This window comes from Drosophila takahashii, chromosome 2L, assembly GCF_030179915.1.
Source record: "Drosophila takahashii strain IR98-3 E-12201 chromosome 2L, DtakHiC1v2, whole genome shotgun sequence".
NCBI lineage: Eukaryota > Metazoa > Arthropoda > Insecta > Diptera > Drosophilidae > Drosophila > Drosophila takahashii.
Window position 1 is genome coordinate 21571810 of NC_091678.1, and position 27256 is coordinate 21599065.

The 27256-nt window shown below is 35.6% G+C and overlaps 2 protein-coding genes across 6 annotated transcripts in view; both read right to left on the bottom strand.

Annotated features, from left to right (window-relative positions):
- Positions 1–8710: 8710 nt before the first annotated feature.
- Fas3 (fasciclin 3) overlaps positions 8711–27256 on the bottom strand; it is an 81728-nt gene continuing 63182 nt past the window's right edge. The window contains exons 2-8 of one of the 5 annotated variants that reach the window (XM_017156734.3): positions 21646–21963; positions 18508–18849; positions 17699–18133; positions 15204–15234; positions 10920–11238; positions 10020–10090; positions 9782–9904 (exon numbers count right to left, since the gene is read on the bottom strand). In XM_017156734.3, coding sequence (XP_017012223.2) covers positions 10046–10090; positions 10920–11238; positions 15204–15234; positions 17699–18133; positions 18508–18849; positions 21646–21963 — 1490 coding nt within the window. In that variant the 3' untranslated portion in view covers positions 9782–9904; positions 10020–10045. Of the gene's footprint in view, positions 9905–10019; positions 10091–10919; positions 11239–12452; positions 14079–15203; positions 15235–15419; positions 16377–17698; positions 18134–18507; positions 18850–21645; positions 21964–27256 lie in introns of those variants that run through there. The other 4 variants (XM_017156733.3, XM_017156737.3, XM_017156732.3 and 1 more) reach the window with 4 other exon arrangements.
- Positions 24663–26674, bottom strand: LOC108067625 (protein C activator). The gene is made up of 3 exons (XM_017156739.3): positions 26351–26674; positions 26019–26292; positions 24663–25961 (listed from the first exon to the last, which is right to left on the bottom strand). The coding sequence occupies exons 1-3, from the start codon at positions 26656–26658 to the stop codon at positions 25518–25520; spliced, it is 1026 nt and encodes a 341-aa protein (XP_017012228.2). The 5' UTR covers positions 26659–26674; the 3' UTR covers positions 24663–25517.

Sequence of the window (27256 nt, forward strand, 5' to 3'; positions counted from 1 at the left end):
TTGATATTATTATTAGTTGGGTCAGAGGCCAACGTTCTATGTTCTGGTACTATTTTGTGCTCGGGAGTACAAAGTTCAACTCACAACAAATCTTTTTTTTTGTAATTAGTAATCTAACTTACTTTCTAATACAAAATTGTTTTTAAAAAATCTTATTTTCCCTGTATACACAAAAAAAATCAGGTTTATAATGTCATTTTAGTGGTTTTTAATTCCATTTTTAATTTTAATTATTTTTGGTTTTAAAAAAATTCAAAAAATAAACAAAAAAGTAAGAAAAATAAAATATTTAAATTTTAGATCTATTTCTGATGACATTTACAAGCAGCGCAAAACTTTTTCTTCTAAAAATCTTTAAAATTGTTGAAGAAATACTATTCTTTAGTTCAGGGGACACTCCTAAGGTGTTCATATTTTTGGGCCAGTGCTCATCTTCAGCTGAGTTGAATGGACCATCAGCCGGCAGCCTTCGCCTTGGCACACATTTTATGCTTTCGCCCCTCATTGTTTGCCTGGGTGGCCGTGTGTATGATGTGGAAATTAAATACTTTGCTTGAAATGCTACACTGACGACTGCCGAGCGGTGGGCGGTCGATAGGGGCGATGGGGGCGTGGCAGGAGGCAGGAGGCGTTTGGGAGTGACAGTGGGACAGAAGGACAGGCAGCCCATGACAAGGCAGAGAGGCAGCAACTTGTTAGCGATGCTCCCTCCGTGCTATTTTCCTTTTCGTTCTCGTTTTCGTTTTCACTCTCGCTTAAATTGTGCAACATTTCCGAGATGCCTTTCTTCCTCTCGAGCTGTTGTTGAGTAATTAAAATGCAAAGCAAAGTGCAGCAATTTGAGCCTAATTATAATGGCAGCATAAAAGTTGCGGGCGAGCGGCGTGGGGTGAAGGAAATCAGCAAACAGAATTGTTTAACCGACATGCCCGAACAATGTCTTGCCGCATTTCAGTTTTGTGTGTGAGACAGCAAAACATTTTCAATTTCCGCGCTCAAAGCCGCAGCGTTGGTAGCATTTTGAAAATTGAATGTCACTGAAAATGGCCAGAGAGGAGGGGAGAAATCATTTGACCCACTCGGAACCCCAGTTTCAGCTGCTCTAGATTTGTGGCCCGCTTTCCAGGAGTTTCCGAGTTCATTATAAATATATTTTTAGTAACCTCAAAAATGTAAATAATATTCCATGCACTTGACTAACACTCGACATTTGCATATATGTAATGAAAAAACCAACATAAAATTCGTAGAAAAAAATCACCCAAATACCGCAAATATGCGGTTGCCCTATGAGGGTCAAACATTTTTGGGTATAAATATTTAATGTGCCATGAAATGAGTAGGCGACACACACAGTGAGCGAAAAGGGGAAAGGGTTTTCCGAATGGCTAACGAAAGTTTCAGTCGAGTTGAACGATGACCCCGGAGAATGATTCACAGGATGGATTCACTTAAAATTTGATAGAGCCTAGTAGAAATTCAGAGGGCCGACTATAATTAAAGGTAAAACATAAACATTTCTAGCTGGCAAAAAATGTTACTAAAAAATGTTATATTATATTATATTTATTTATATATTTATTTTTTTTAAATTAACAAATTTAATATTTGTAATATATTTTAGAAATCAAAGTCATAAAATAAGTATTTGTATTCAGGGATTAAAATTATTTGAATTCTTATAAATTCTAAAATTCCCCCGTGTATTTCTTTGGACTTTTAAAAAAATATATTTTAGCTTTTGCTTTTGAGTTTAAAACGAAATAAATTCTTCTCAGTTTACTTCAGATAAATTTTCATTAGTTAAAATATTTTTCAAAAAAGAAAACCCATACAATAAGAATTTACTTTTACCCACTGAAATATTAATATACAAAAAATATTCACAAAAATCGAGACCCACTTAAATTCGCACCTTTTGGCAGGCAACAACTTCTTCATTCAAATTCAACATTCTTACTCCCACCTTGTCGCGTTTTGGCCCAAAAAAGCGAAAGTTTATTTGATACTTTCCCAACAATTCTGTTGTTTCCCTTTTTATTTGCATATATATATATTTATATGTAATACATTTGCACTGACCAAACTTGCCAGAAAAGTTAAACTTGTTGCACAGTTGGTGGATGACTGTTTCTTGACTTTTCTCTGGGATTTTTTCTGCCAACCAGTAATTAATTGTGTCCCTTCTGCAAGGCACTTTTTCTTTTATTTTGATTTTATTGAAACCACAATTTTGTAGAAAGAAGAGTGAGTGGGAAAGCGGAATATAAACAACTCGAATTATAATTAAGTATCCGCCCTGTTGCCCTTTGAGAGGCAGAAGAACAAAAGTTTGTTGATTTTCCGTTTTTTTTTATGAGAGCTATTTTTTTGTTTTTCCTTTCCGCTATATTATTTTTCAGTATTTCAAGAGTTTTAATTTACGCATTTTTATGGCGTAATTGCAGGAGGACTGAAAGAAAAATTGACCTAAAAGTTTTGATAATTTGCATTGGATTGCGGTAAAGGGGGTTTGTCTGGGAGTTTTAGCCATTTATGTTTCATCTGCATTTATGGAAAAGGAAATTTGAAAATCAGACCTGTTGCTGGCGAATAAATGGCAACCAGTGAAAATTATGAAGGACACTGCCGAAAGCTTGTTGACTACTCAAGTGGGACAGTTCCTTGATAAGTTTCACATTTCTCCAGCTAAATCTCTTTCTTTCTGACTTGCTCTTCGCACAGCTATATGGAACTTTAAGAGCTTATTCAATTCGGTGTGCCTGCCACAGTAATTGTCACAATTGTCCAAATGGTTTAGTTTTTTTTTTTATTTTTTTTAGCTCTATTTACTCACTTAAAGTATTTCAGTTCTCTTAAAAGCTCTGCAAGTAAGAGAAAACATCGGGAGAGCTTACCGTCCACACTGCCGTTTCAAATTTCTCTTAAACTTTCTCTATATTCAGCGAAGAGAAAGCTGTTGTGGATTCTAAGCTTCTGATAAGGATTTACAGGAACAGCTGTTTCCTAAAAAGCTTTGCACGTTGACCCCCACGTTTTGAATTATTAAATCGAATTTGATATGAAAAAAGACAATATTTTGCATTAAAAAAATGTGAAAATAATAAATATTTCTCTCTTTAATTGCTAGTTCCAAAAGTTTTTTTTTTTTCTTAATTTATTTAGTATAATTTATTTACTCCCTATATAAGATTATCTTTTTTTTGTTTATTTTTTTATAAACTTTTAAACATTTTTCCGGTAATATACCGGAACGAGTACCACTTTTTTTACATCTGCCAATTAAGCACAAATATTCTCAAACTAAATATTAATACTTCTGTAATTTAGGCAATTTATTGAGTGGCAATTTACATAGAACTTATTTATTAAGTCAACCTTTCTTTAATATGTATGGGTAAGCAGGATTCCCGTCCAGCAGCAAAAGCGGCCCAATTAGTCAATTTTTAATTTTTTATGAAAGATTTATAAAAAAACTCTTTTTTAAAAACAAAAATCCGTTTTGAAAGGTTTTGTTTTGCTTCACCAGTAACAAATTTCTTTGGATTTCGGCAAGTAGCCGAAATATAATTAGCTTTTATTTGAGCCTTAGATTTTTTTTATCCAAATTTTTTTTTAAACCTATTTGGCTCGGTACTTCCGTCTTGCAGACTGGTCTACATTAACTCCAATAACTCGATACCTACTACAGATTTCTTGTACGCGTTTTTAAAATAAAAAAAAAAAATTAAAAATTAAAAATTGCAAAAAAAAATTTAGTATAAAATTTTACATTTTAAAGAATGATTCTTTTAAACTTTCCTATTTCGATTGTGTGCGTATCCGCACCGTTGCCAACTAACTGGTATAGAACATAAGAAAACTGCCATTATTCTATAAACAACTTTTTGTTGTATATTTTTGGGAATTTTGTTGATTCCTCTGCTGTCCCTTGAGTTTGCAAGACTCTTGATTTTTGATTTTTGTTTGATTTCTATTTGACTTTGCACGCCTTCTATATTTTCATCCTCCTCCTGAGTTTTGTGTGCTCTTCTAATGACTGTTGTTGTTTGCATTATTGTTTCTGAATGCGAAAACTTTACACTAGTTGTAGTACCGAAATTGTATGCAGATTGAAGGGAACTGCAATGTGTAACGCCTAAATCGCACGCCAAAGGAGGTATTCGCATTCGGTTAGTTAGTGGACAATAAACTAGCGTTGTGTGCATATTTATGAGCGGTTGTAGGTTAACTGGTAATTGAATCAATGCCTGGAACATTGTTTATTAATATGCAATTAGAGGCTGAGAACGTGGACTGAAATTCAAACCTGGTTTCTAAACAGCCGACTGCGAATGGCAAACTAATTAAGCGAAATTAATGCGTCGCGGATTCCTAAGCCTGATTACATAATTAACAAATCTGCCTTGTGGCAGGGATACAGATTATAGGTAAACGGATAACCAAAGGATATTGAATTGAAAATGTTCTATAGATACTTTTGAATGGGAAATTTTAACATCAATTATGAAGTGGTAAGCGAGAGGAATCTCTCTTATTAAAGGTTGCAAAAAAATATTAAAATGACAAAATTTAATAAAAACAAGAGAGAACGCTATAGTCGGGTGCCCCGACTATCAGATACCCGTTACTCAGCTAAAGGGAGTGCGAAGGAGCTGGAGAAAAACTTTGATCCGCCGTAACTTTTTAACGAATGGTCCGATTTAAAAAATTTCTTCTACATTTCGATAGGTATTGATAAACACAATAAAACTGCATTTTTACTTTTCCAAAATATTGAAATTTTTAAAATCGTATATAAGCGATTGTGGGCGTTAGAGGGGGCGTGGCACCCTTTTGAAACAAACTTGCGCTGCGTAGGAACTCCTAGAATCTGCATGCAAAATGTCAATCTTCTAGCTTTTATAGTTTCCGAGATCTCAGCGTTCATACAGACAGACAGACGGACAGACAGACGGACAGACAGACAGACGGACAGACGGACATGGCTAGATCGACTCGGCTAGTGATCCCGATCAAGAATATATATAGTTTATAGGGTCGGAAACGCTTCCTTCTACCTGTTACATACTTTTGCACGAATCTAATATACCCTTTTACTCTACGAGTAACGGGTATAACAAGAGAGAGCTCCGATTAGACTATGCAACATCAAAAATTTACCTCGATGGATGCCATATTTATACCCGTTACTCGTAGAGTAAAAGGGTATATTGTATTCGTGCAAAAGTATGTAACAGGGAGAAGGAAGCGTTTCCGACCCCATAAAGTATATATATTCTTGATCGGGATCACTAGCCGAGTCCGTCTGTCTGTCCGTCTGTCTGTCTGTATGAACGCTTAGATCTCAGAAACTATAAAAGCTAGAGGATTGGCATTTTGCATGCAGATTTTAGGAGTTCCTACACTCATAGAAATTTTTACCCTAAATCGCCCTAAAAAACTGACTTTTCGCCCGTGGATTTAGAAAATCGCCCATAAATCGTATCCGCTGGCGATTCGCCCGTGTATTTAGAAAAATTTTCTAAAAAATCCCGATGGAAATTTGGTTTAATTTAGGGTGATTTTTCTTGAATTGAGAAATATTTTCCTATTTTTAGGGTGATTTGCCCTAAGTTTAAGGCGTATTTTTCTAAAAGTAAGGGCGAATTTTCTGTTTTTAAAGGCAAATGCCCTAAAAAATTATGCAAATTAAAAAAAATCGTGTTTGAGCATGCTTAACTGAATTTGGGAAGCATGAATTTTAATCGTGTATATTCTGTGAACTGGGACTGCTTTAATTAAACAACACCGGCGGAGGACACCGTTTCATATTATTGTATTGGTGTGTAGCTTATATGGGAGCTGCGTTAGGAGGGGGGCCCGATCTATACAACACAGCCGTTAGAACTGAAAAATCATGTTTGTAAACGAATTAGGGAAATAAATATGAGGAGAAAAAACAACTTACTTTTTTTGGTCATTGCGAGAATCGAACCCACGACCTCTCGGTTTAGAGTCTAACGTCCTACCGCTGCACCACAGACCCATCGCGCAAGACAACGAACAAACTCTGCAGACATCTTATTTTCCTGAGGTCTACGTTATAATTTGACTAAAGGCAACTAAACCGAATATTTTTTTCCTGACGACTGTGACAATTAGTCCCGTTTTCTTGCCAGCAAACACAAAGTATGCTTTTAACTCAGAACTCCAATACGTTTTTAAGGTTTAAAGACTACTTTAATTTAAAATTCGGACGAAAAAATGTCCTTAGTATTATAACGTTTACAAAAAAAAAAAAAAAACATAAAAATCAAGTTGAATCACACAGGGTTCGAACCCACAACCCCACGACCTTAGTCCTCATATAGCAAAGTTGAAAGCGCAAGTGATTAGACCGCTGGGCTACCGAATTTCACACTTTTGGAGTGATTTTTAAGGCGAATCGCCCTTGTATTTAGACAAATTTTAGAAAAAAAATTAGGGCAATTCGCCGTTGGATTTAGAAAAGGTCAAAACGAAGCAAATCGAAAAAAATCGCCCTAAATATTAGAAAAATAGAAAAATTAACCCTAAAAATATTTTTTTATGGTCACCTGCCTTGAATTTATGGCAAATTTGTCGTGAAAATAGAAAATTTTTCTCAGTTCAATGGCGAAAATTTTTTTAGGGCGATTTTCTAAAATGTAGAAAATTATTTTTATGAGTGTACGCAGCGCAAGTTTGTTTCAAAATGGTGCCACGCCCCCTCTAACGCCCACAATCGCTTATTTACGATTTTAATATTTTGGAAAAGTAAAAATGCAGTTTTATTGTGTTTATCAATACCTATCGAAATGTAGAAGAAATTTTTCAAATCGGACTATTCGTTAAAAAGTTATGCGTGATCAACGTTTTCTATCTCTATCTCCATCTCCCTCGCACTCCCTTTACCTGTGTTACGGGTATCTGATAGTCGGGGCACCCGACTATAACGTTCTCTCTTGTTTTGAATTCGCAACGAATTCTCAAGTTAAACTGCGTTTTCCAAAAAGTTCCCCCACGCAAGGATTTTTAGCACAAGGACCTCAAATTTCGAAAAATGCTGAAATTGGGCACTAGGTTTTTTTTAAAAGCCCCTTAAAGCGACTGTGGGTGTACAAGTGGGCGTGGCGCTGGGATGAAATAAACTTGCTCTGCCTAGGAAGTCCAGGAATATGTGTGATTAAGCCCAACTTTCTATCTTTTTTAGTTGTCGAGATCTCAGCGTTCATACAGACAGAGAGACTGACATGACTAGATCGACTGGGCTAGTGATCCTGATCAAGAATATATATACTCTATAGGGTCGGAAACCCTTCCTTCTCGGTATTACATACTTTTGCACAAATACAATATACCCTATTACTCTACGAGTAACAAAGATAAAAAAAGTTTTTTACACATTTAAAAAATTGATCATACAAAAAGTATATGTGCCCATTACATAATCAGGATGCTCACCTTTACCAGAAAACCAAGGCCGTCGTAGCATTTTAACGATTTTATTTTGTATGCTGGTGTTATTAAAAACTTAATGGAAACTAATCGACCAAATTGATAAACAAGCAAGCTAAGCAATAATATATTTTAAAAGGGTATTAGCTTGCCACAAATTTAAAAAAAATTTTTGGGTTGGTAGCAGAAATTGTATAACTTTGTATGCACATTTATTTATATTATTATCTGCTTTAATATTATGGTAGCCTGGGGTCATATCCGATATTTATGCTTACCTACGCCCCAATGAAATGTTGCTAAATCAAATAATGTCTTGTGCCAAAGGTTGAAACGATTTTTATAAGTTAATACTTACGCTTGTCTTCATTCATTTTATTTTTTCTTCCAACCTAAATGTATAAAATAGTGCCTCATCTGCCGTTTGCAGAGTGCATTGTACTAGCCTTGAAAGTTTCATTTTATTCGCTCCCCCTGAAGTCAATTTCAATGTACTGCCTTCGGCATGGAACAAAGGAAAAAAAATGCGAAATTGTATTTTACTTTTAAGCTGTCGCGGTGGACTCTGCAAAAAAAAATCAGCCCCCTAGAACTGGCGAAAATAAAATATACGAGATTCGCTCTGTTTTTGTCTAATGTAAAATGGGACGCTTCGGGTAACGCGCAGATTTTGAGCTTTATAAATTGAAATGTCAGAAAAAGTTGAGGGAGCCGCAGTACCGAGCAGTTGACTGACTGACTGACTGACAACCAGCCACAGCCAGATACCGAAATCTGCCAGCAGACAAAGCCAAGTCAACTGCAAAACTTTGCCATATTTTATTATTATTATTTCTCCTTTTTTTCGGTATTAGCTAAAATATATAAATGGCAATGCGGCTATGAATAATGCGACATGATTATCGTTCTTGCTGTTGCAGATCGGATCAGAAGTGTGCTATTATTTAGTGTAATTGACGTTGTCGTCTTGAGCTTTTTGGTGCTTGAAAAGCTAAACAAGGATGCCGAAGAGAAATTCTGCCGGCAGCCCCAACTGCAATTTCAATTTACTTGTCGTAAATTTGACATTTCATTTAACAAGCTGAATGTTAACTCAGCCCTTTGACTTTTGCTAGCGGCAGGATGTTCTGTTGCTGTTAATTAGGCATTCGATAAAATTCAAAACGAAAGACGACTAAAAATTACCTTTTACTAATATTATTTGCTGATTGCAAATTTAAATGTTTATTAAATTAAACAATACACCCACTAATTATATGGTAAAGAATTTTATTCAAAAAAGTTTCTTGTTCAGCTTAACTTTATACAAATTATAACTTACAAAATATAAAAATCAATCATCATCATGAAAGTACATTGTAATTAATTTATGCACTTAACTTAGTCAATTATCAGTTAATTCGTAATTGTGTAAATAGTTTTAAATAATAACATTAATTGCCAGTTGTATGGAAAATGGAAGGATATCGTTAAGAAACAAGAAAAACAAAGTTAATTATGATAGAATACTTTCAGTTGCCATAGATTTTCGGTGAATTGTCCCTATTTAATTTTTCCATTAAGTTGTTTAAATGCTTTTCTCTGGCTGCCTAAATTGTTAAAGTCCCTAATTTTGCATATTCAAAACGGCGATGTGTACAAAAATGCTTGCGTAAAAATAATTTAAGGTTCATCTAAATAAGTTTACTTCAATTTTGCATAATTTTTATATTTTTTTGTTGTTTCTTGTCTTAAATTTACATTTAGCTTAAATGCGAGACATTTATGTAAATAATTGAGATTTTCAAATGGTTTTTTTTCTCTTGCCTATGTTTATGTAAATTTTATTTATATATAGTTTTGTTTTGCAAATATTCTTTTAGCTTTTTTAAGGTTCTCTTTCTTTTTTATCTTGTTGTAAATTTGATTTAATGTGTGGACTGGGGGAGGAGGGTTACATATTGAGGGGCGTGTCTTGTGTCAAGATTTCTGTGCGGAGAATTAAGTTTATTTTGTAAAAGTTTATGTTTTCGCTTTTATGTTCTTAGTTTCACATTTCTTTAGATTTTAGTACACACATTCAAGAAGTTTTTGAAAAACCACTTAAGACATTTTATTTTATTTTTGCATTCTTAATATCATTGTAAAGTTTATGTTTATGCTGCACTGGGGTTTTGCTTACGTTGCGGCTTCTTAATTTTGTGCATTCATTTTTATGTTTTATTTGTGGCAGCCTCCCAGGGTTTTAATTTGATGGGCTAGATTATTTTTTGCCTTCGCCTCCCTTTTGCACATAGACTATTTCGGCGTATTCCGTTGAACTTTTAATCCCAACTCCAGAACCTTCAGGTGTTGTGGCTGTTGTTGTTGTTGCTGCTGTTGTTTTTGTTGGTGCTGGTGTTGCTGTTGTTGTAGTCTCATTGGCTGGTTTTAGTACAAGTTCAGCATAGACGAGTTGTTTGTCTTGCTATGTTTTTTTGGAAAAAGATTAATAATATATTAGTAGGCATTTCTTCAAATCAAGTAAATAATTGATAGAGAAAAAATCAATGTTTAGTCTTTTTTAGGGGAGTTTTCAATACCTTTTTCATTTGCTTTAAGCTTTTCTTTACTTAAACGTCCACACTGGTGAGGTGCTCTGCCAAACTATTGCCTTTATTTGCGTATATATACAAAAGTTATACAACAACGGATTTTTATTTGCATGCGGTATTTTTTTTAACGGAAAGAGCAGAAAATGGCAAAGAAAATTATGTAGAAAAATTTGTGATAATAGCAAAAGGGAAATTAAAAAAATAAAAAGGTTTGATCGTATGCTGTAAGCTTGCGTCTAACTATAAAGTAACTATGCTAAGCTTAAAGGTAAATACAGTTCGCACTCAAACACACGCACACAGGTTATATTACCATCTCAAAAAGTTGCTTTTTTTATTGATATTATTGGAAAGTGTCCTACAAAAACTTGTGTTCTCGCACATTCTTCAAAATAAGCGTTGTCTAATTTCAAGATCTTTTGTTATGACACCTCAAAATATTAAAAAAATTATTAAGGAAACATGTTATTAAAAATTCAGACAGAAAAATATGTACACTCAGGAAGATTGCCCATATAATTGAAAATTAACAATTTGGCAATAAATTCAGTATAAAACTGTGGCTGAAGTACTCAAGTAAATATGTCCTCAAAAGGTTAACCCTTTTTTATTTATCGCTGTAGCAATTGCACTACGGTCAAAAGAAAACCAAAAATGTCTAAGATCATATCTATATTATTTTGAGATGATAAAATTATTTTTTTTAAATGCTTTTTTGTAATGTTTCAAACTTCTGCCTTTTCTTAAGAATAATAATAATAATGTTTTGAAGTGAAAATATATCGATTGTCTGAAAGGTTTTAGTGATATTTTTTCTGTGTGCCTCCGCAAAAACTGAGAAGATGGAAAGAGAAAGAAAAGGAAGGAATCTGGGACATTTTTCTATACCTTTGGTTCATTGTCATTGCCATCGATGGCATTATTGGGTGCTGGGCTCTCCTGTTCGCTTCCCTCGACAATATTCAGTGACTCCTGGTTATCCTTGTACTTCCTTGAATCCTTTTCGTTGAAACGCTTTAAAATTGCCACTGCGAAAGCCGGCAATCTCTTGGCCTTCTTTTGCTGCTGCTGCTGTAGTTGTTGTTGTTGCGGGTTCTCCTGTTCGTTAACGGTTTCCTCCTCCTCGGCCAACACGCCCACTCCGCCCATCGTCGTTGTGGCCGTGGCCGTTGAAGTGGCTTTTATATCGGCGCTTTCGGTGTCGCTGCTGCTTGTCGGTTGTGAAATTGTTGGGAGGTTTTTGGATGGGTTTATGATTTTGATTTTTGTATGAAAGTTTTTGCTGTTTTCTTTTTCTACTTATTACTGTGTCAAAATAATTGCTGCTGTGCGAATTTTCTTCCCGAAAAAATAAGGTAACAAAGGATGGCCATAATAGTGTTCGGGGTTAGTCGTGTGGTTAGAAGTCTTTTCGTGGTAGCTTTTTGCTCTATTTAAAGTGTCCTGTCTAACGGTTGTTAGTGAGCTTTAGAACTTGTGTTTTGGTAACTGTTATTGTTGTTCGTGTGTGGCACCATTAAAACCCAAATTGTGTTAGGAAAAGCAAATATTCTCTAATGCCTGCATTTTGAAAACAATTTTATCTATTGCGACTTAAGTTTAATTGTAGTTCCTCTAGGAATTTCTAATAAGAATTTTATTTTTTTCTTTTAATTTTAAACCGTCAGTTTTTTTAAATGTTTGTATTTTTACACTTCATTTAAAAAAAAATGTTTGTATATTTAAAAGAAATTTAAAAGAATAAAAAAAAATTCTTAGTTAGAAATTCCTAGAGGAACTACAATTATTTTTGTAAGTAAACCAAATTAATGTCCTTTTTTTTCATAGGCAACCTAGAAGTTAAAAAAAATGGTTTTCAGGAAAAGCTTTTAATTAAATTCCTATGCTCTGCGGCTCTCGAAATATCTGAAATGAATGCCATATGGAATATTTAATTCGCATTTGACCTTTCATAGACCCTTAACCCAATTCCACCCCCAATTTAACCTTCGTTTGACGTGGGCTGACCAAGTAAATTGCTTTCGCTTGGCTGAAATGAGTTTCATCTATATTCTATAAATATTTTTGGCTCATTTGAATGTCTGCCTGCTGTCTGGGCCAGCTCAACAAGTATCTGCTGGATACATTTTGCCAACAATGTGTGCCGTGTCTATGTGTTCGTGCTTGTATTTGTATTAGTTTCTGGCGTGGCGTGTTAGTCTCTCATATATATGAAATGTTTATTGCATGAAACGTTCCTTTCGTATTTTAATGATATTGCTTTTGTTATGGAAAATGGAAAATTGTACGGGGAATTTCCTCTTTGATAGACTGTATTGTTGAAATTTCCTTTCAGTTTTCCATTCTATTCAAAAATGGCCGTTCACACTCGCACACATATTCAAGCATTCACAAAATAAATAAATCCAAAAAGGAAACTCATTGCAGTTTTAACAATGTTTATTGTTGTTAATTAAATATTAAACATACGTTCTGTAAAAAATTATAAAGGGTATCAAAAGATCCTAACTACATTTTATCGCGTTCGTGTTTAATTACTATATACTATTTTAATTTTTAACTTTAGGTTGTCTTCTACTTAAGCCAGCTCGAACGTAATAATAATCGAAAATAAAAGGAAGTTTCTCTTCGGTCTTAAAGTACAGTTGGCGCGGCTTAAGTTGAACACTTTGTTGTTGCGCGTATATCTCACTTGATGACTTTGTTCTACAGTGACTACAATAAATATTTGTGTAGATCAATGATTCTTTGCTACATGCTTTTCATGCAAACTTCTTCGATTATAGTTATGTATTCGATAATAACTTAATTTCATGCTAGCTTTAAGTTGTATGAAATGAATCAGTTTTTCTTGCTTTATTTGTAGGTTTTTACGTTTCGTTTGTTTTTGTTGTGTAGAAGAAAAATCTTTCGTGATCCTCATTTGGAGTCAGCTTTGTAACGATGTTATTTTATAGGGGACCCCTATTTTTTAAGAAATAACTGGTTATTTATCATCCTTTCAGAGTTAAAATTTTTTTTTTTAAATGCAAGTTGAATTTATAGCCCTCAATATATAAATTAAACGTTATTGTTTTGTTTAGAATTGTTACTCGCGCCAAAAAAAAAAACTCAAAACTCAGGAATGCAAGTCACTAACAAATATGTATAAAAATATTTTTAGTTCCAGATGACAAAGGAAACATTTTCACATTATACTTGAACTTGAACTTGTGAACTTTAAGTATATTAATACTTTTATTTTACATTTTTATCTGTTTTCTTATGAGAAAGGCACTCAAATAGTATTTAATTTTAAGATGGAGTTAACTGAGTTAACCCATCAACTAAAGTTCTTGACACTAATGGAAGGGCCCCCTAAAAGTTCTCGATTGCCACAAAACTGCTCCATCCCTAATCCTGCTGCGCGTTTCCTGTACCCAAAAAGAAGAAATAAATAAATATGAATGCCACACGCGCACACACACTCGTGCACGCTCTCAGATTTCCGTTTCCTGTGGCAACTTTGGCGTCGTCGGTGTTGTTGGCGTCGTATTCCTAGTAATAGCATTCGTGGTATTTGCCTCTCCGATTTGGGGTCTCTGGGGTTTCGGCGGTGTGGCTGGTGCCTTGGACTTGCCCCTTCCCGAAAGTAACATCGCCTGCTTTTCGATCAGCTCGCGTTGATCCTTGGGCAGCCATCGCGAGAATCGCGATTCGGGAATTCCCAGTTGATTTCCCTTTTGCAGTAAATCAGCATTCTCGCTGCCATCTTCCTTATCACTTGCAGAGCTTCGGGAATTACGACCTGCCGCCTGACTCATCAGAATACTCTTCAGGGGTCTTGTGGTGGGATTATAGACACTGCTCTCACGATCCGTGCCATATTCAAAACTATCATCTTCATCGTGATGGCGTCTTTCAACCGACAGACGATCCTGACCATTTCCATTGGCCTCTCGCAATTTACTGGCGCCCAACAAAGTTATGCCATTAGGGGTCTCCAAAAGAGCAACATTTTGTCCATGGTTTTGCTGAGTTCCCAATTCCAGTTGCTTGTCGATCTGACTGTTTACGATTTTTTTCAAAATATTTTCAAATATTTTCAAATATTTTCAAATATTTTGGTTTTTTAAAATAGGAATTAATTTTTTGATTTAACATTTTGATGTAGATATATCATGTTGAATTTGATTTTAAGTTTTCGTTACAGTTGAGAGATTTGTCACATATTTTATTTAGTTGTTTTCGTTGGTTTGTTGTTGTTGGTCGGTTGTCCATATGAAAGTAGTAGAAGAAGAAGACAAAACATAGCAAGAAGTTTGTTTTCGTTTCTTTTTGTGGTTGAGGTTGGTTTTTTTTTATAATTATATTATTTTTGTGATGCATTAGCAAAGTGCCTCTAACACTATAGAGTTGTTTTTTTTTGTTCTATGCATTTGTATGCTTATGGTTTTTGTGGTTTTTGACTGGGACAGCGACATTTTTAGTAAATGCGTGAGACAGAGCAAGAGAGCTTTATGATGTTCACAGGGTAAGAGATAGACATAGCGAGACAGACACTTCTTACTTTTTGTTTGTGGTGGGCGGGCGAGCGAGCAAGGTGGGCGTGGCAGAGCGACTAGCGAGCGTTTTAATGTGAAAGTTCAGAGGTGTAGAGAATGTATGTGTATAGTGTGTGTGTGTGTGACAGTGTGACAACTATTATAAACTGATTTTACTTTTATGGAATTAAAATTTAGAATTTCAGTTTAAAGGACTTTTCAAATACAAGACGAAACACGAGACTTTAGCAATGTTTGGTGTGTTTTGTTGTATGCGTGTGCTTAAGATAACGTTTTTTGGCTATAAATGAACTATGAACTAACCTAGGATGACAATGAGCTGCTTCTATATCGAGAGATGATTGCTTTTTGACATACGGTTAATGTAAGTACGAAAATTAAAGCCACTCAAGAGACACATGCAAGTAGACAAACAAACACACATCCGAACTACGCAATAGTAAATTAATGGATAATATATTAATGGCTTGGAAAATTAAACAAATCAAAGCAAACCAGATACCGTCGATGGGTTAGTTGTGGATCCATGGAAACAATTTATATATGGCCTGGCCCCGTTTGTTTTTGCACTTTTCTGAACTTATTTTGACATTTGTTAGGTTTATAGGAGAGAGTTCACTGTACTTACGTTTCGTTTGTGGGCGTCTTGATTGATTTTCCTGTGTGGAGAAAATGAAAAAATCAATTTAAACATATTTACACCTTGGAATAATTTGCATACTGAATTATAAATGATTTTCATGATTAATGATGTAAGATCTAGGGTACCCCTCCTAACAACACCATCATCAGCTTTCTTTCTGCCACATCAAACACAACCTCATTGTAAATTTACAAATTTATATTTTTATGTTTTTGTTTATTTTGTTTCGTTTTACTAAAATTACAAAAGAACAGAAAAAAACATAAGTGTGAAGCGGATAACTAATTAAAATAAATCATAGGCATGTTTAATTTTCTAATTTGTTATGCTTGCCAAGTTTGAATTGATTGATTCGCCAATCGACACAAAATAATAATTAGAAAATGCAAAATGCTGGCAGCTCTTATAGCTTAAATAAATACATGGATGAAAATCAATATTGCTGGACAAAATATATTACAATAAATTGGGCATTGTTGTTGATTTTTTATTTGATTTGTAATTTTTATACATATATTTGTGTTTTATTTTCGATGAATTATAGCGGATAAAAGGAGATTTAAGGGTGGCGAGACTCGCGATTTACGAAAATTGGTCACTTAAAATTACTTGGCCTAAGGTAAAGTGTTGCTTTTGTTTTGTGTACAGTAAAAATATATATCCTTTTTTTTTGTTGTGCGCTTTTTGAGATTTTTTTCATTCAATTACTTTTATGAGAGAGCAAATATTTGAGAGCAAAAGGGTGGTAAGGAGATGTATATATTATTCGATATTTTTGTTTCTTTTCCCTTCTGCTTTTAGCAAACGGGGCACACAGCTAACTGGCCAAGAGCCACGCCCATTTACTGGGAGTTGTGGCAAAGGGGGCTTAGACGGAAGTATTTGGCGGCTTGGGAGCCTCGAGGCCATTTAAACTGTGCTGGCTGCCATTTCCAGCGGCTATAACCGCTGCCGCTGTGGCCGCCGCACTCTTCTTCAGATCCGCCTTCTTTTGCGCCTCCAATTTATCGGTTACGGGGGGCGTGGCCTCCTCCGACTGCTGGGTGGTATCGATATGCTCATCGCCATTATCGCGACCATCCAGCTCCTCGTCGTCATTGAATTCCGGATGGATCTGGGCCTCGGAATCGGGACCGATGTCTGTGTTTAGAGTGGCGCCTGTAAAAACGACAACAACAAGAACTAACATTTAGCTTTGTGTGCAGAGAGAGGGAGAAAGATAGAAGAGGAGGCAGAGAGAAAAGATTTCGATCTCGAAGATACCAAAATTCCGTATTAAAGTTGAGGTTAGTCCATTTACCAAAAAGCTTATCAAGCAGAAAGTACAGGAAGCATAGAAAAACAGAAAAATACAAATTTTATTTTTTTAATATTTTACATTGAAAGCAAATAACACGTTTTCAAAAACATTTTGGAATTTTTTCCTCCCGAATTTTTAATGACCAATTTTTGTTTTTCATGTTAGCTCTTCTTGTTGTTGTCATTTGTAGACAATTTTACCGAGAGAGTTTTACAATTGTATTGTTAATCTTATGTATCTAATAAAGGTATTTAATTTAGTTGGCTTGGTATTTTGTATTATTTTTTATGCAGGTTTAATTATTTTGGTTTTTTTTTTTATTTTTTAGCACACCATTTTTGTAAAACCAATTTCGATGTTCCTGAATTGTGTTTTAAAAGGTGCTTTCTACATTGTAAATTGAACAATTTTATATTATTAAGTTAATGGTTGCAAGCTTTAACATTTTAAGTAAATAATTGTTTGTCCACAGTAAAAAAACAATTATTTGTAAGGTTCTTTTTATTTTAAAAATTCATTAAAATTCAAATTTTTCCTTAGCTTTATGCTTGTGCTAACATTTTCTTTCTTTAAACTTCACACTCCCATATTTGTATCTTTTAAAAAAGTTCTAGTTATTCTTTCATTTTCTCTTTCGCATGTTCCACATTTCAATTTTTCGACTATACCCACATTCTTTTTCAAGAAAATTTTTCCACAGAAAGTCAACCGGCAAAGCCAAGTGAATTTTTTTTTTAATTAGATGAGTTTTCTAGGGCTGCTGCGTTCATCCGCCCGTTCAGTTGCTCCTTCTGCTAGGTTAACGCTAATTAAAATTTAAAAGCCGCACAATGTGTCGAAAGTTAACAACGGCTTGTGGCAGAGGAACCAGGCCCCACAGACCTCCGCCCAAAAACCCTAGAACATATATGTATGTATGCATATGAATTGCAGGATGAGTGGTGGAGTTTGGGGGAAAATGGGTGCTGAAGTTGCGTGGTTTGGGTGGGTGGAGAACCTAAAGCCAGAATTTATTGTTAGCATAGCTGATGATGAGACAATAGTGGCAGTGGATGATCATTATGATGATGATGTTGTTGTTGTTGATGTGGCTGAGAGGCTAATGACGATGTTTCACCCACAAAATAAGCAAAAATGTGTGTATGGAAAATCAAAAAGAAAAAAATCATTTTCAACTTACCGCCAAAACACCATCGGCCAGTGGCTCGTGCAAACACAATCAGTAAAACGACCAGGACCAAAACGGCAACGGCTACCACAATGCCAACAATTGCGGCCACATCCAGGCTGCTACTGGGCGGTTTGCTTGACGAACTGATTCGCACCTGGTAGTCCGTCGATCCCAGTTCATTGCTGGCCCTCAAATTGTAGATTTTCGTGGTATCTTCCAGAGTCAGACCGGCGATGGCCAAAGTCACGTTGTACTCGTCGTTGCCCAGATACTGGGGCTCATAGGCCGAGTAGCGTCCATCGGTACGGCCCTGTCCCACAATCGCTCCATCGATGGTCCATTCGATCTTGGGCTGCGGACTGGCACGGATGGTGATGTTCACAATAGCAGTGTGTTCGAGGTAAAGTCCGTAAACAGCGGCATCTGGCTGGTGGACGGGGGCATCTGAGAGGAAAGAAAGTATTAAAGATATTTGTTAAACATAAAATTTTTATATACTTATGTTACATATTTTAGACTGCTAAATAATACATTTTATTTATTTATAAAAAAAGTTTTAAATGAAAAGTCGCATATATTTGAAATGTTCATATGTATATAAGAGGCATATTTTTAAGTCCATTATTAAGTGCAATATTTCAAAAATTATACAAATTGACTAAAATTAAATAGCAATGCTAAGAGTAAATTATTTTACATATTTAAATATATTATATATTATATTAATATAATATATTATATTATATATGGCTTAGGCAGAATTACAATTTTAAATGATTAAATTTAGAACTTCCCTAAACGAGAGTGTAATTACTTACATCGCACGTTGATGATGTAGGCAGCTTCCTGCGGGGGGACACTTTCGCGATCGGTTTGGTGGTGCGAGCGGCAGACCAGTTTCCGGTTGCCATCCTCGGGCGACAGGTGCCATTGGATTTCCTGAATCGAGGTCGATAGCTCCACATTGTCGTTGGTCGAGGACATGACCTCCAGGGGACTGGTGCGCTTGTTGGCCGGCATGTTGTCGATGTACCAAGAGATATTCGCCGGCGGACGACCATCGCGAACGCTGCAGCGAGCCTTGAATTCAGTTCCCTCGCTGAAGTAGCCCTCGCGATTTGGTCGGGACAGCAATTCGATGATAGGCTGCTGGGGGCGCACTAAAAAAATTGATAAAAAAAAGAATGATTAATTTAGAAAATTAAGTGCCTAGTAAGGTTAGATTTAGAAACCGGCGTTTATACACTCAGAAAAAAAATCGCCCTGAATCGCCATACTTTTTAAACCAAAGGCAGCTCGCCTTGCCTTTTAGAAAAAATATTTCTAAAAATTAGAAAAAAAATTTCTTAAATTTAGGGTTAGTTTTTGCAAAATTGAATAAGAAAAAGAAAAAAAAAATCGGGGAATCGGGAGTTATGCCGATGTGGGGTGTTGTTGTTGGGGCTCTCGTTTCTCAACTTATTATTCTCTCCTCTATTTAAACACTTGGATGACGTCACGATGCTTGTACACAAACACACCTTTTATCTTAAATTGTAACTGAAATAGTAACTGAAATTATTATATTATTTATTAATGATAAACATAAAAATCAAATAACTTACTATCTTGAGAAAAACATTTTGGTCGCTAGGGGGAATCGAACCCCTTACCTCACAGTTTGCAGTCAAACACTCTACTAGCTGCGCCAGGGAAGCATCACGAGATGCGCTGTACAAAGTACATTCTCATTCTGTTCTCTTGGGTTTTAGGTTTATAATCTTATTTATCCATTATGTGTATGTTAGCTTACCTAAATCCTTATTTGTATTAAAGTAATCATATTAATGCGCAAAAAAAAAAAGAAAGACGCAAAAAATGTCCGCCTCGACGTGGGATCGAACACACGCTTCCGAATATAAGCGTAGAAAACAAATAATCCGCTCGCATTAGACCCCTAGGCTACCTATTGGGCCAATGTAAAGCGATTTTTTCTTAGTTTAAAAGAAAAATTTCTGAATAACAGAAAATTTTTCTAAAAGTGGATAACAAGAGGAGTTGATCTAATCAGGGTAAGTTTTTCTTATTATTTAGAAAAATATTTCAAAGTATGGCGATTTTCTAAAATTTAGGGCGATTTTTTTTCTGAGTGTACATTTTAAAACACTTCTCTGTCAATTATTAATGAGAAAAAAATGTAGACAATAATATTTAATATTTTTATATTTAAAAGTATTAATAATACAATTTCGAATTAACTAGAAATTTAAAGTATACCCAGAGAAATGTGGGACTATTTTTTAGGTAACGTATGACCTAAAAAATTTAAATAGACCAAAATTTCAGATTTAGGTAATGGGTTACCTAAAAATATTAGCATGTGGACTATGTTCCTACTTTTTAGGTAAAGCTAAAGAGATTTTTATAGGCCATCGTAACCTTCAAATTGGTCCATAAGACCTAAAATTTAGGAATAATTTAAAGTCGATTATCACTCACAACTTAATACAAATATTGGTCCCTAATATTAATAAACAAATTATTCGGTTTTTTAAGTTTAATGTTAAAAAATTTTTTAGACTTTTCTTAAAGCTAGTGATGGAAAAGTTTCAATATATAAAATCAATACCTACTAGAGCCCTGCATGAATGGATCCAATGAATTATTTTGAATTTTTTTTTGTTATATGAATGAATTAATTAGAATTTTTGAGTTTAATAGAATTGAATGAATTTGAATTTTGAGTTTAATAGAATTGAATGAATGAATGGCATGAATTCCGAAATAATTCAAACGACAATTTATTTTGAAGAAGAAAGGGCCATAATTTTGTGATTAAATCTGCCTGAATTTTATTTACTATGCAGTTAACATTGATTTGTTAAAAATTTTCCACTTTTTGTTCTCAAAAGAAAACACAAAAAAAATCTGGAAAATTCAAAAAATTCATAAAATAATTCATTCAATTCATTCAATTCGAAATGAATTAGAACAACATTCAATTTATTTCACATAGAATTGAATTAAACAAATCAGAAATTTCATGGCATACCATGATAAAACAAAAATTGAATGATTCATGCAGGGCTCTAATACCTACGTGGACTATTTTCCTACTTTTAAGGTAATAGTGCCCTATTCTAAAAATAGAATTCGCCTGAGCCCCTTGAAGCAGGCTTTGGTTTTGCCGCAGGGCCTTTAAGTAGTTCCGTAGACCAGAGGCTAGCCTATTGGACTCTCGCGCAGAAGACCCGGGATCGATTCCCACCGAGGACAAAATAAAGTGATTGTTTTTTCAGAAAGATAAAATATTTGCTTTTCCGAATAATACAATATAAGCAATTAAAATAATCAAATATGTTACTATCAATAGTAAAAATCCTAGCTTTTTTTTAAATACCTAATATTTAGGTAATTCTGACCTAAAAATCTAGTCCACTAGCCATTTTTTTAGGTAACCATTACCAGAAATAAATTCAAGACTGCGTACAAAATATAGTCCACATGGACAACATTTTAGGTAATGCATGGCCTTGGCGCGTTTTTCTGGCCATATTTCCTAAAATTTTAGGTAATTAGGCCCCTTTTTAGTCCATTTTGTTTTCTGGGTGTATACTACTTTAAAAAGCTTTTCGGCATTAAAGCTTACAATTTTTTTTGTGTTTTCTAGTCAGGATGACATTTAAAATGTAAATAAATACACAGACAAAAATTCGATATGAAATAGGGTCAATTCAACCTTATTTCATATTAATAAGAAGACGATATGACTTATGATTCCAACATATAAACATGTTTAAGATAAAAAAAATCTTTATTAATATAAAAATTACATGAATAACTTGATCTTTAAAAAATTTGAAATAGACCAGCACATATCAAGATGATCTTTTGTCAACTTTTTTTCTGTGTATTAGTTTTATTACCGTATTTCTTGATTCTAGTATTTGATGTAATTTGAATGGTTGGGTACTTACATGCCACGACCAGGTCGATGGTTCCCGACAGCTCCTCCCCCTCGACGCCGAGACTGCACTTGACCTGGCCATTGTTGCTGGCCTTGACCCGTTCGATGCTGACGCCGCACTGGCCGGCCGTTAGACCCGCTCCGAAGTACGTGAATCCGGGGGTCTTGCTCCACTCCGGCGACAGGTTGAGGACCTTCTGCTCTCCAGGAATCTCGATCCGGCAGTAGTTGATGGATCTGCCGTAGCGGCAGAGCAGTTCGGTGCGATCACCCTCGTTGAGGAGTGCTGTGTTGGGTTCCACATTCACCTGGGCCCAGGTGAGCGCATCTGAAAGATAAATGCAAACAAAAGAGGCGATTATGCTGGTGCTGTTGTGCAATTCGCTTAAGTATCTAGTATCTAGTATCTGGTATCGCATAACCCGACTCTTTGTCTGAGAAGCGAAACGAACGGCACGTTCCATGCAACATCCGACACGCTGTCCTAATGTCTTGGCAATCAGGCAAATGACTGTTGCATTTAGCGACAGACACCTGCACTTTTGCATCTTTAAGATACGCATCGCATACCCAGAGATCCCAGTTTGTTTTTTCATTTGCCATGGCAAACAATGCGGCTGCATTTTCTCATTAAGTTTCAATTAAGTTATTCGTTTGTTTTTTTTCGGTTTTGTGTGGAAATGTTTTCCCACTCCCATTGCCGCAGTTGAAAAAGTTTTTGCAAAAAGTTCTCTCAACTGCAGTTGCTTGCCATTCTTTTTTTTTTGCATTTTCTATTTGCCAATTAAGCCATTTGAGTAATTTTCTAAGTTGGCACTAAACGTTTGAGCAAAAGTGGAGCTTTCGACTTGTTTGTTTGTTTGCTTGCCTGACTTCGGTTTTGTCGGTTAGGCGGAGCAAATATGTCGGAGAAGTCTAATTTCTAATGAAATTTTGACTCCAGATTATTCGAAGTCTTGCAAATGATTTCGATTTAATTTTGCTTAAATTGTGTGCTTATGGTTTGTGTTTCGGTCTTAAGTTGAGTTTAAGAGACTCTTTAAGTGGATAACTAGGAAATACGATAAAGGCATTTAAACTGGTGATTAAAATTCCATATTAAAAATAATACAAATTTTTGGTTAAAACTTTTCTAAGCACATAATTTGATTTTTAGAATTTCAATTGCAACATTAAATCTTTAAATAGATATCTGGTTCCTTCATTTTTTTTTTCTCGTCTTCTGCAACGATTTCGAAAATTGCCGACTAATTTCTGTAAATGAAACCCGCAAAAAGGCAAATTGTGGCATAAATATGAGGGGCGGGCACAGAAAGCAGCTGCAATCTTAAAACCGATGGGAATACGAGGTGAAAAAGCGGGGAGGCTGTGAGGGAACCCCCGATATGCAGCTGGCCAAAAGTGAATTGATTTCTCCGCTCGATTCCGTTGCGCCTTTTGGCTTTCGGATGACTGACGACTGGCTGAGTGAAGTTTTGTTTGGTCAGCCGGAAACGTGCGGAAAATCAACAGCATTTGCATTCGACTTTAAAAATCGGGTCAGCCAGCTGGCCATGTAATGTGAAACTTTTAGACTGCCGCCGCATGAGATGTCGTTTAACTTTTGACAATTGAGTTGTGAGGGAATTCTTTTTTTGCCTTGCCAGCAGACTCCTTTTTGCTGCTTCTGATATTTTTATGCGACTCCCCCAGTCTTTTTGTTTCATTTTTTATTCACACTGGAATTTGCGGACCCTATAAAACCACTTAGGGATCTGAAAGGGGCCGCTTGAAATCCCGCCGAGAAGTTTTGCTGCAGCTTGGATTTCCAGAGTCCAGAGTCAGCAAAAATCGTTTCACACTTTCGCCCACAAATAAAAAACGGGGATTGCAACAAACTGTGGCTCGAGTTCCGAAAAGTGGAATAAAAAAGAGGGGAAAACGTGGAAGTTGAAGTTGGACAATGTCACATTCACAGCTATGAAAACAAACGCCGGCATTCGAGACGTTGCATCGACTGGAGATGAGCACGTGACAAAACACCGATAAATAATTTTATTGGAAATTAAAAGCTGAAGCTTCATCAGAAACTTTTAATATTTTGTAGTAAAAATATGATTACCGGGACATTTCTGCATTAGAAAAATAAAAAATTTCAAAATTAATAAAAGGCTTACTATTGAGGTACTGCCTCACGCGTTCACCTCTATCCTCGACATACGCTCCATATCCATGTGTTTATTCACAGCACAAATCTATTTTTTATCCATTCCCCCTGCTGGTGATATTTATTTATTTAGCTTTTTTCCCGGCGAAATTTTCGGTGGACCATCGTCGTCCTGCGGGTTGGATTTACAGATCCCAACTGGAAGCTCCTTCTCTGTTGTTCGCCATGTTTTATTTGATGCCGTGTCTGCAGTTTTCAGAGGAACGTTTGTCCAGTTCAGTGGTCTTGCCTCAACGGAAACGTTGCCCCAACTTTAAGTGATTTTTTTTGTTGTTGCCCCATGTGTGTAGCCATAGAAATCATTTCACTTCACTTTTCCCCTCTATAAATTGTACAAATAGATTTAATTTAATGCCCTCACTCTTCCCAATAAAAATCAACTTTGGTCTGGTAGTCCATATCGATGCATCACCCCAGCCCCCCTGTTGTGGCTATTGTTTCCTACTTTTTGGCCACGTTAGCGTCTTTTGGTTGGAACGTGATTTTTACTTGAATTTTGTACTCGGGTACTTTGATTTTTCAACTACCGTGTTAGTTGGGTGTTGTGTAAAGTTGCACTAGGTACGGTGGAAAAAATGTTAAAATATAAATTTGATAAAAATTAAAAGTATCAATATAAATGGGAATTAAATAAGTAGGATAATTTTATCAAAAGAACAAAATTAGTTTTTATATTGCCAGATGAAAAATTATTTAATAAAAAAATAACACATTATAGTAGCTAATTTAAAAATAAATTTATTTAAATTTTCATAGCATTATTTAATTAAATATACAAATTTTTTTTATTTTTTTATTATTTTTTTATTATTTGTTTTTTATTCATCAAAGACTTCGATTTAATCCCATTACCCCAATCAACATCTTGTTGATTTTAAAAGAGAAAGAAAAAGGCAAATCCAGCACAAATGTCTGGGCTGCTGTCTACCACAAATTGGTATGCAATTTCAGCACTATAAAAGGAAATTCAAATGCTGTACGCTCGGCTACATGTACATTTGTGTATGCAATCTGCGAGCTTATCATCCAGGCCATTATATATCGCTTGGCTGGTAATTTTCAATTTATCAGCATCGATTTATCAGCTTTTGTGATACCAGCTACCTGCATTCGAGCAAGTGCAGAGCAACAAAAAAGATAATTATTACTGATTTATGGCTGGCTTTCCATCCGACGACTGACAGCGAGTCTTGAACTCAAAGTCAATGGGAGTTAAGCAACAAGAGTTCAGCGCCAAACTTGTTATTGTTAACTTCTGGCTTTTCTTTTTCGGCCAACATTATCGCGTGTGTGTGCAATTTCTTTTTACCTTTACGGGTTGGTTTTTATCCGGCGTTTCGTGGCTATTAATAATGATTGGCTGTTACATCGAATTGCCGTGTCGCGGCCTTTTACTTTTTTCTTGACCAATTTTCTATTTATTATTGAGATTATTTATGGCCTTTATCAATCATGTTTTATGTACAAATTTATTAAGCTTTTTTCGGCAGTTTCTTTTTCGCTTTGATTAATGCAGAAGTGGAAAAGTGTTGGGCAACAGCCGAAATTATTGTTGTTTAAGTTGAATGGAAAGTCGATGCGGTTTTTCTGGGGGAAAAGTGAACGTGACATTTGCCACACGTGGCACACAGGCGCATTGCAGGCGAAAGTTTCCAAGGGCTTTCCTCAATTTTCCATTAATCGCAGGCTGCGAGGCTAGTAATTTTTTCCTTTTCTGAGAGACCTGATATCCACTTGCTGCCTTTCGGGGAAAGTTGCCCAAAAAGGCACACGAGAAAAGCCAAGGAAAATATCCATTTATGATGCGGTTGCCGCTTTACTCCCTGAGATATTATTTTCTTCATCCAGCTCGTGTAGAAAGACACGTCACTGAAGAAAACCGGATCCGGACTGGAGCAATTAACGGCGCCCAGGGCGATCCCGTAGAGCTGACCATCGCAAAAGAGTGGACCCCCGAAGTCGGTGGTACAAACAAGATGTTCCAAGGACTTCACACAAATTAGATCTGCGTTGTCGACCTGAGACTTCTTTTGACCTTTCTTGATATCCAGACACTCCGCAAATGGTCGCAGCTCGACATTGACGAATAACATGCTATTAAATGATCCAAATCTTTGTCTCTAAGAATATATTTTTGGTACTACTTTTAATTAGCCGAATATTTAGAAGATACCCACTCGTATGCCAAAGTTTTCACCAACGGTCTTGCAATCATTGCCCACTTCCAGTGATGAATTCCCTATAACAGCTTGGGCCAAGTGATAGCCATCAAATTTGATGGTTCTTTTCAGCTTTATTACAGCTATATCATCTCGCTTGTTTCTATGATAATACGGATAGATAACCATATTCTGAATTTCAACAAGAAATTCCTCGGACTCTGGACTTTTGAAGACAGCCGCGCAAAGGGCGACCACAATTCGTTTTGGGTTCATCATCATACCCTTCTTACTAATTAGTATTTCGAAATTAGATCATAAAATATATAATATTATTTAGATGTACCCACTCTGTAATGCAATGCGCCGAGGTAAGCACATGGCGATTAGTTAAAATCACCCCAGTACAGAAGTGATTATCTCCAGTAGTGTGTATATATTTGCGGGTCCGCAAAGAAACTAGATATGAACTTAGATGACTGTAGGTGTGTTCCGGATAAAGATCACTTGTGGTAAAGTTTTCTGTCAAAAATATTGGAACTTGCAACAGCAAAAGGAAAGACAGCCACATTTGTGGAACTTTATTTACGTAGGAATAGAAGTGAAAAACAACTCGGGGACTCCTAGTTATTGAGTAACATAAAGTCAAGTATTTCATATGCAAATTTACTCAGGAATTAGATAAAAGCATAGTTATATGTTATTAATTCTAATATGCATGATTTATTAATAGCTGTGCTTAGGAAATTACATTCCATTGCAAATTGAGATTTCTTATCAATCAATAAACTACTTGCATATATTTCGAATTTAATTATTTCGGTAGAAGCTGCTAAATTTTCACTTTCAAGTCATCAGCACAACATTTGCATTATTTATGCCCCAATTTAAGTTTCCCTTTACAATGCAAACATTCCACATTTGTTTTCTCAATTATAGACGTTCGGGTATTTAAACGGCAGAGATTTATTTGAGCCCTGCCACAGAGGACAACAAAGTAAGACAACTTCCCCAGCAGACATTCCCATCTGTCAGTTAATTAATGCGAACGAAACAATGGGGTTCCCTGGTCCTCTGCCATTTGCATCTTGCATTTGGCACTCCACTTTTCGATGAGCTTATGAGCGTCTTATTGTAATTACCCGACAATGAAGTCAAGTGGCGTTGGCAAGACAGAGCAAACTGTTAGCATATTTGAGGGGCCCCCAGAATGCCAAATGCTTATTAAAGTCCAAGAAATATTATCATAATTAATG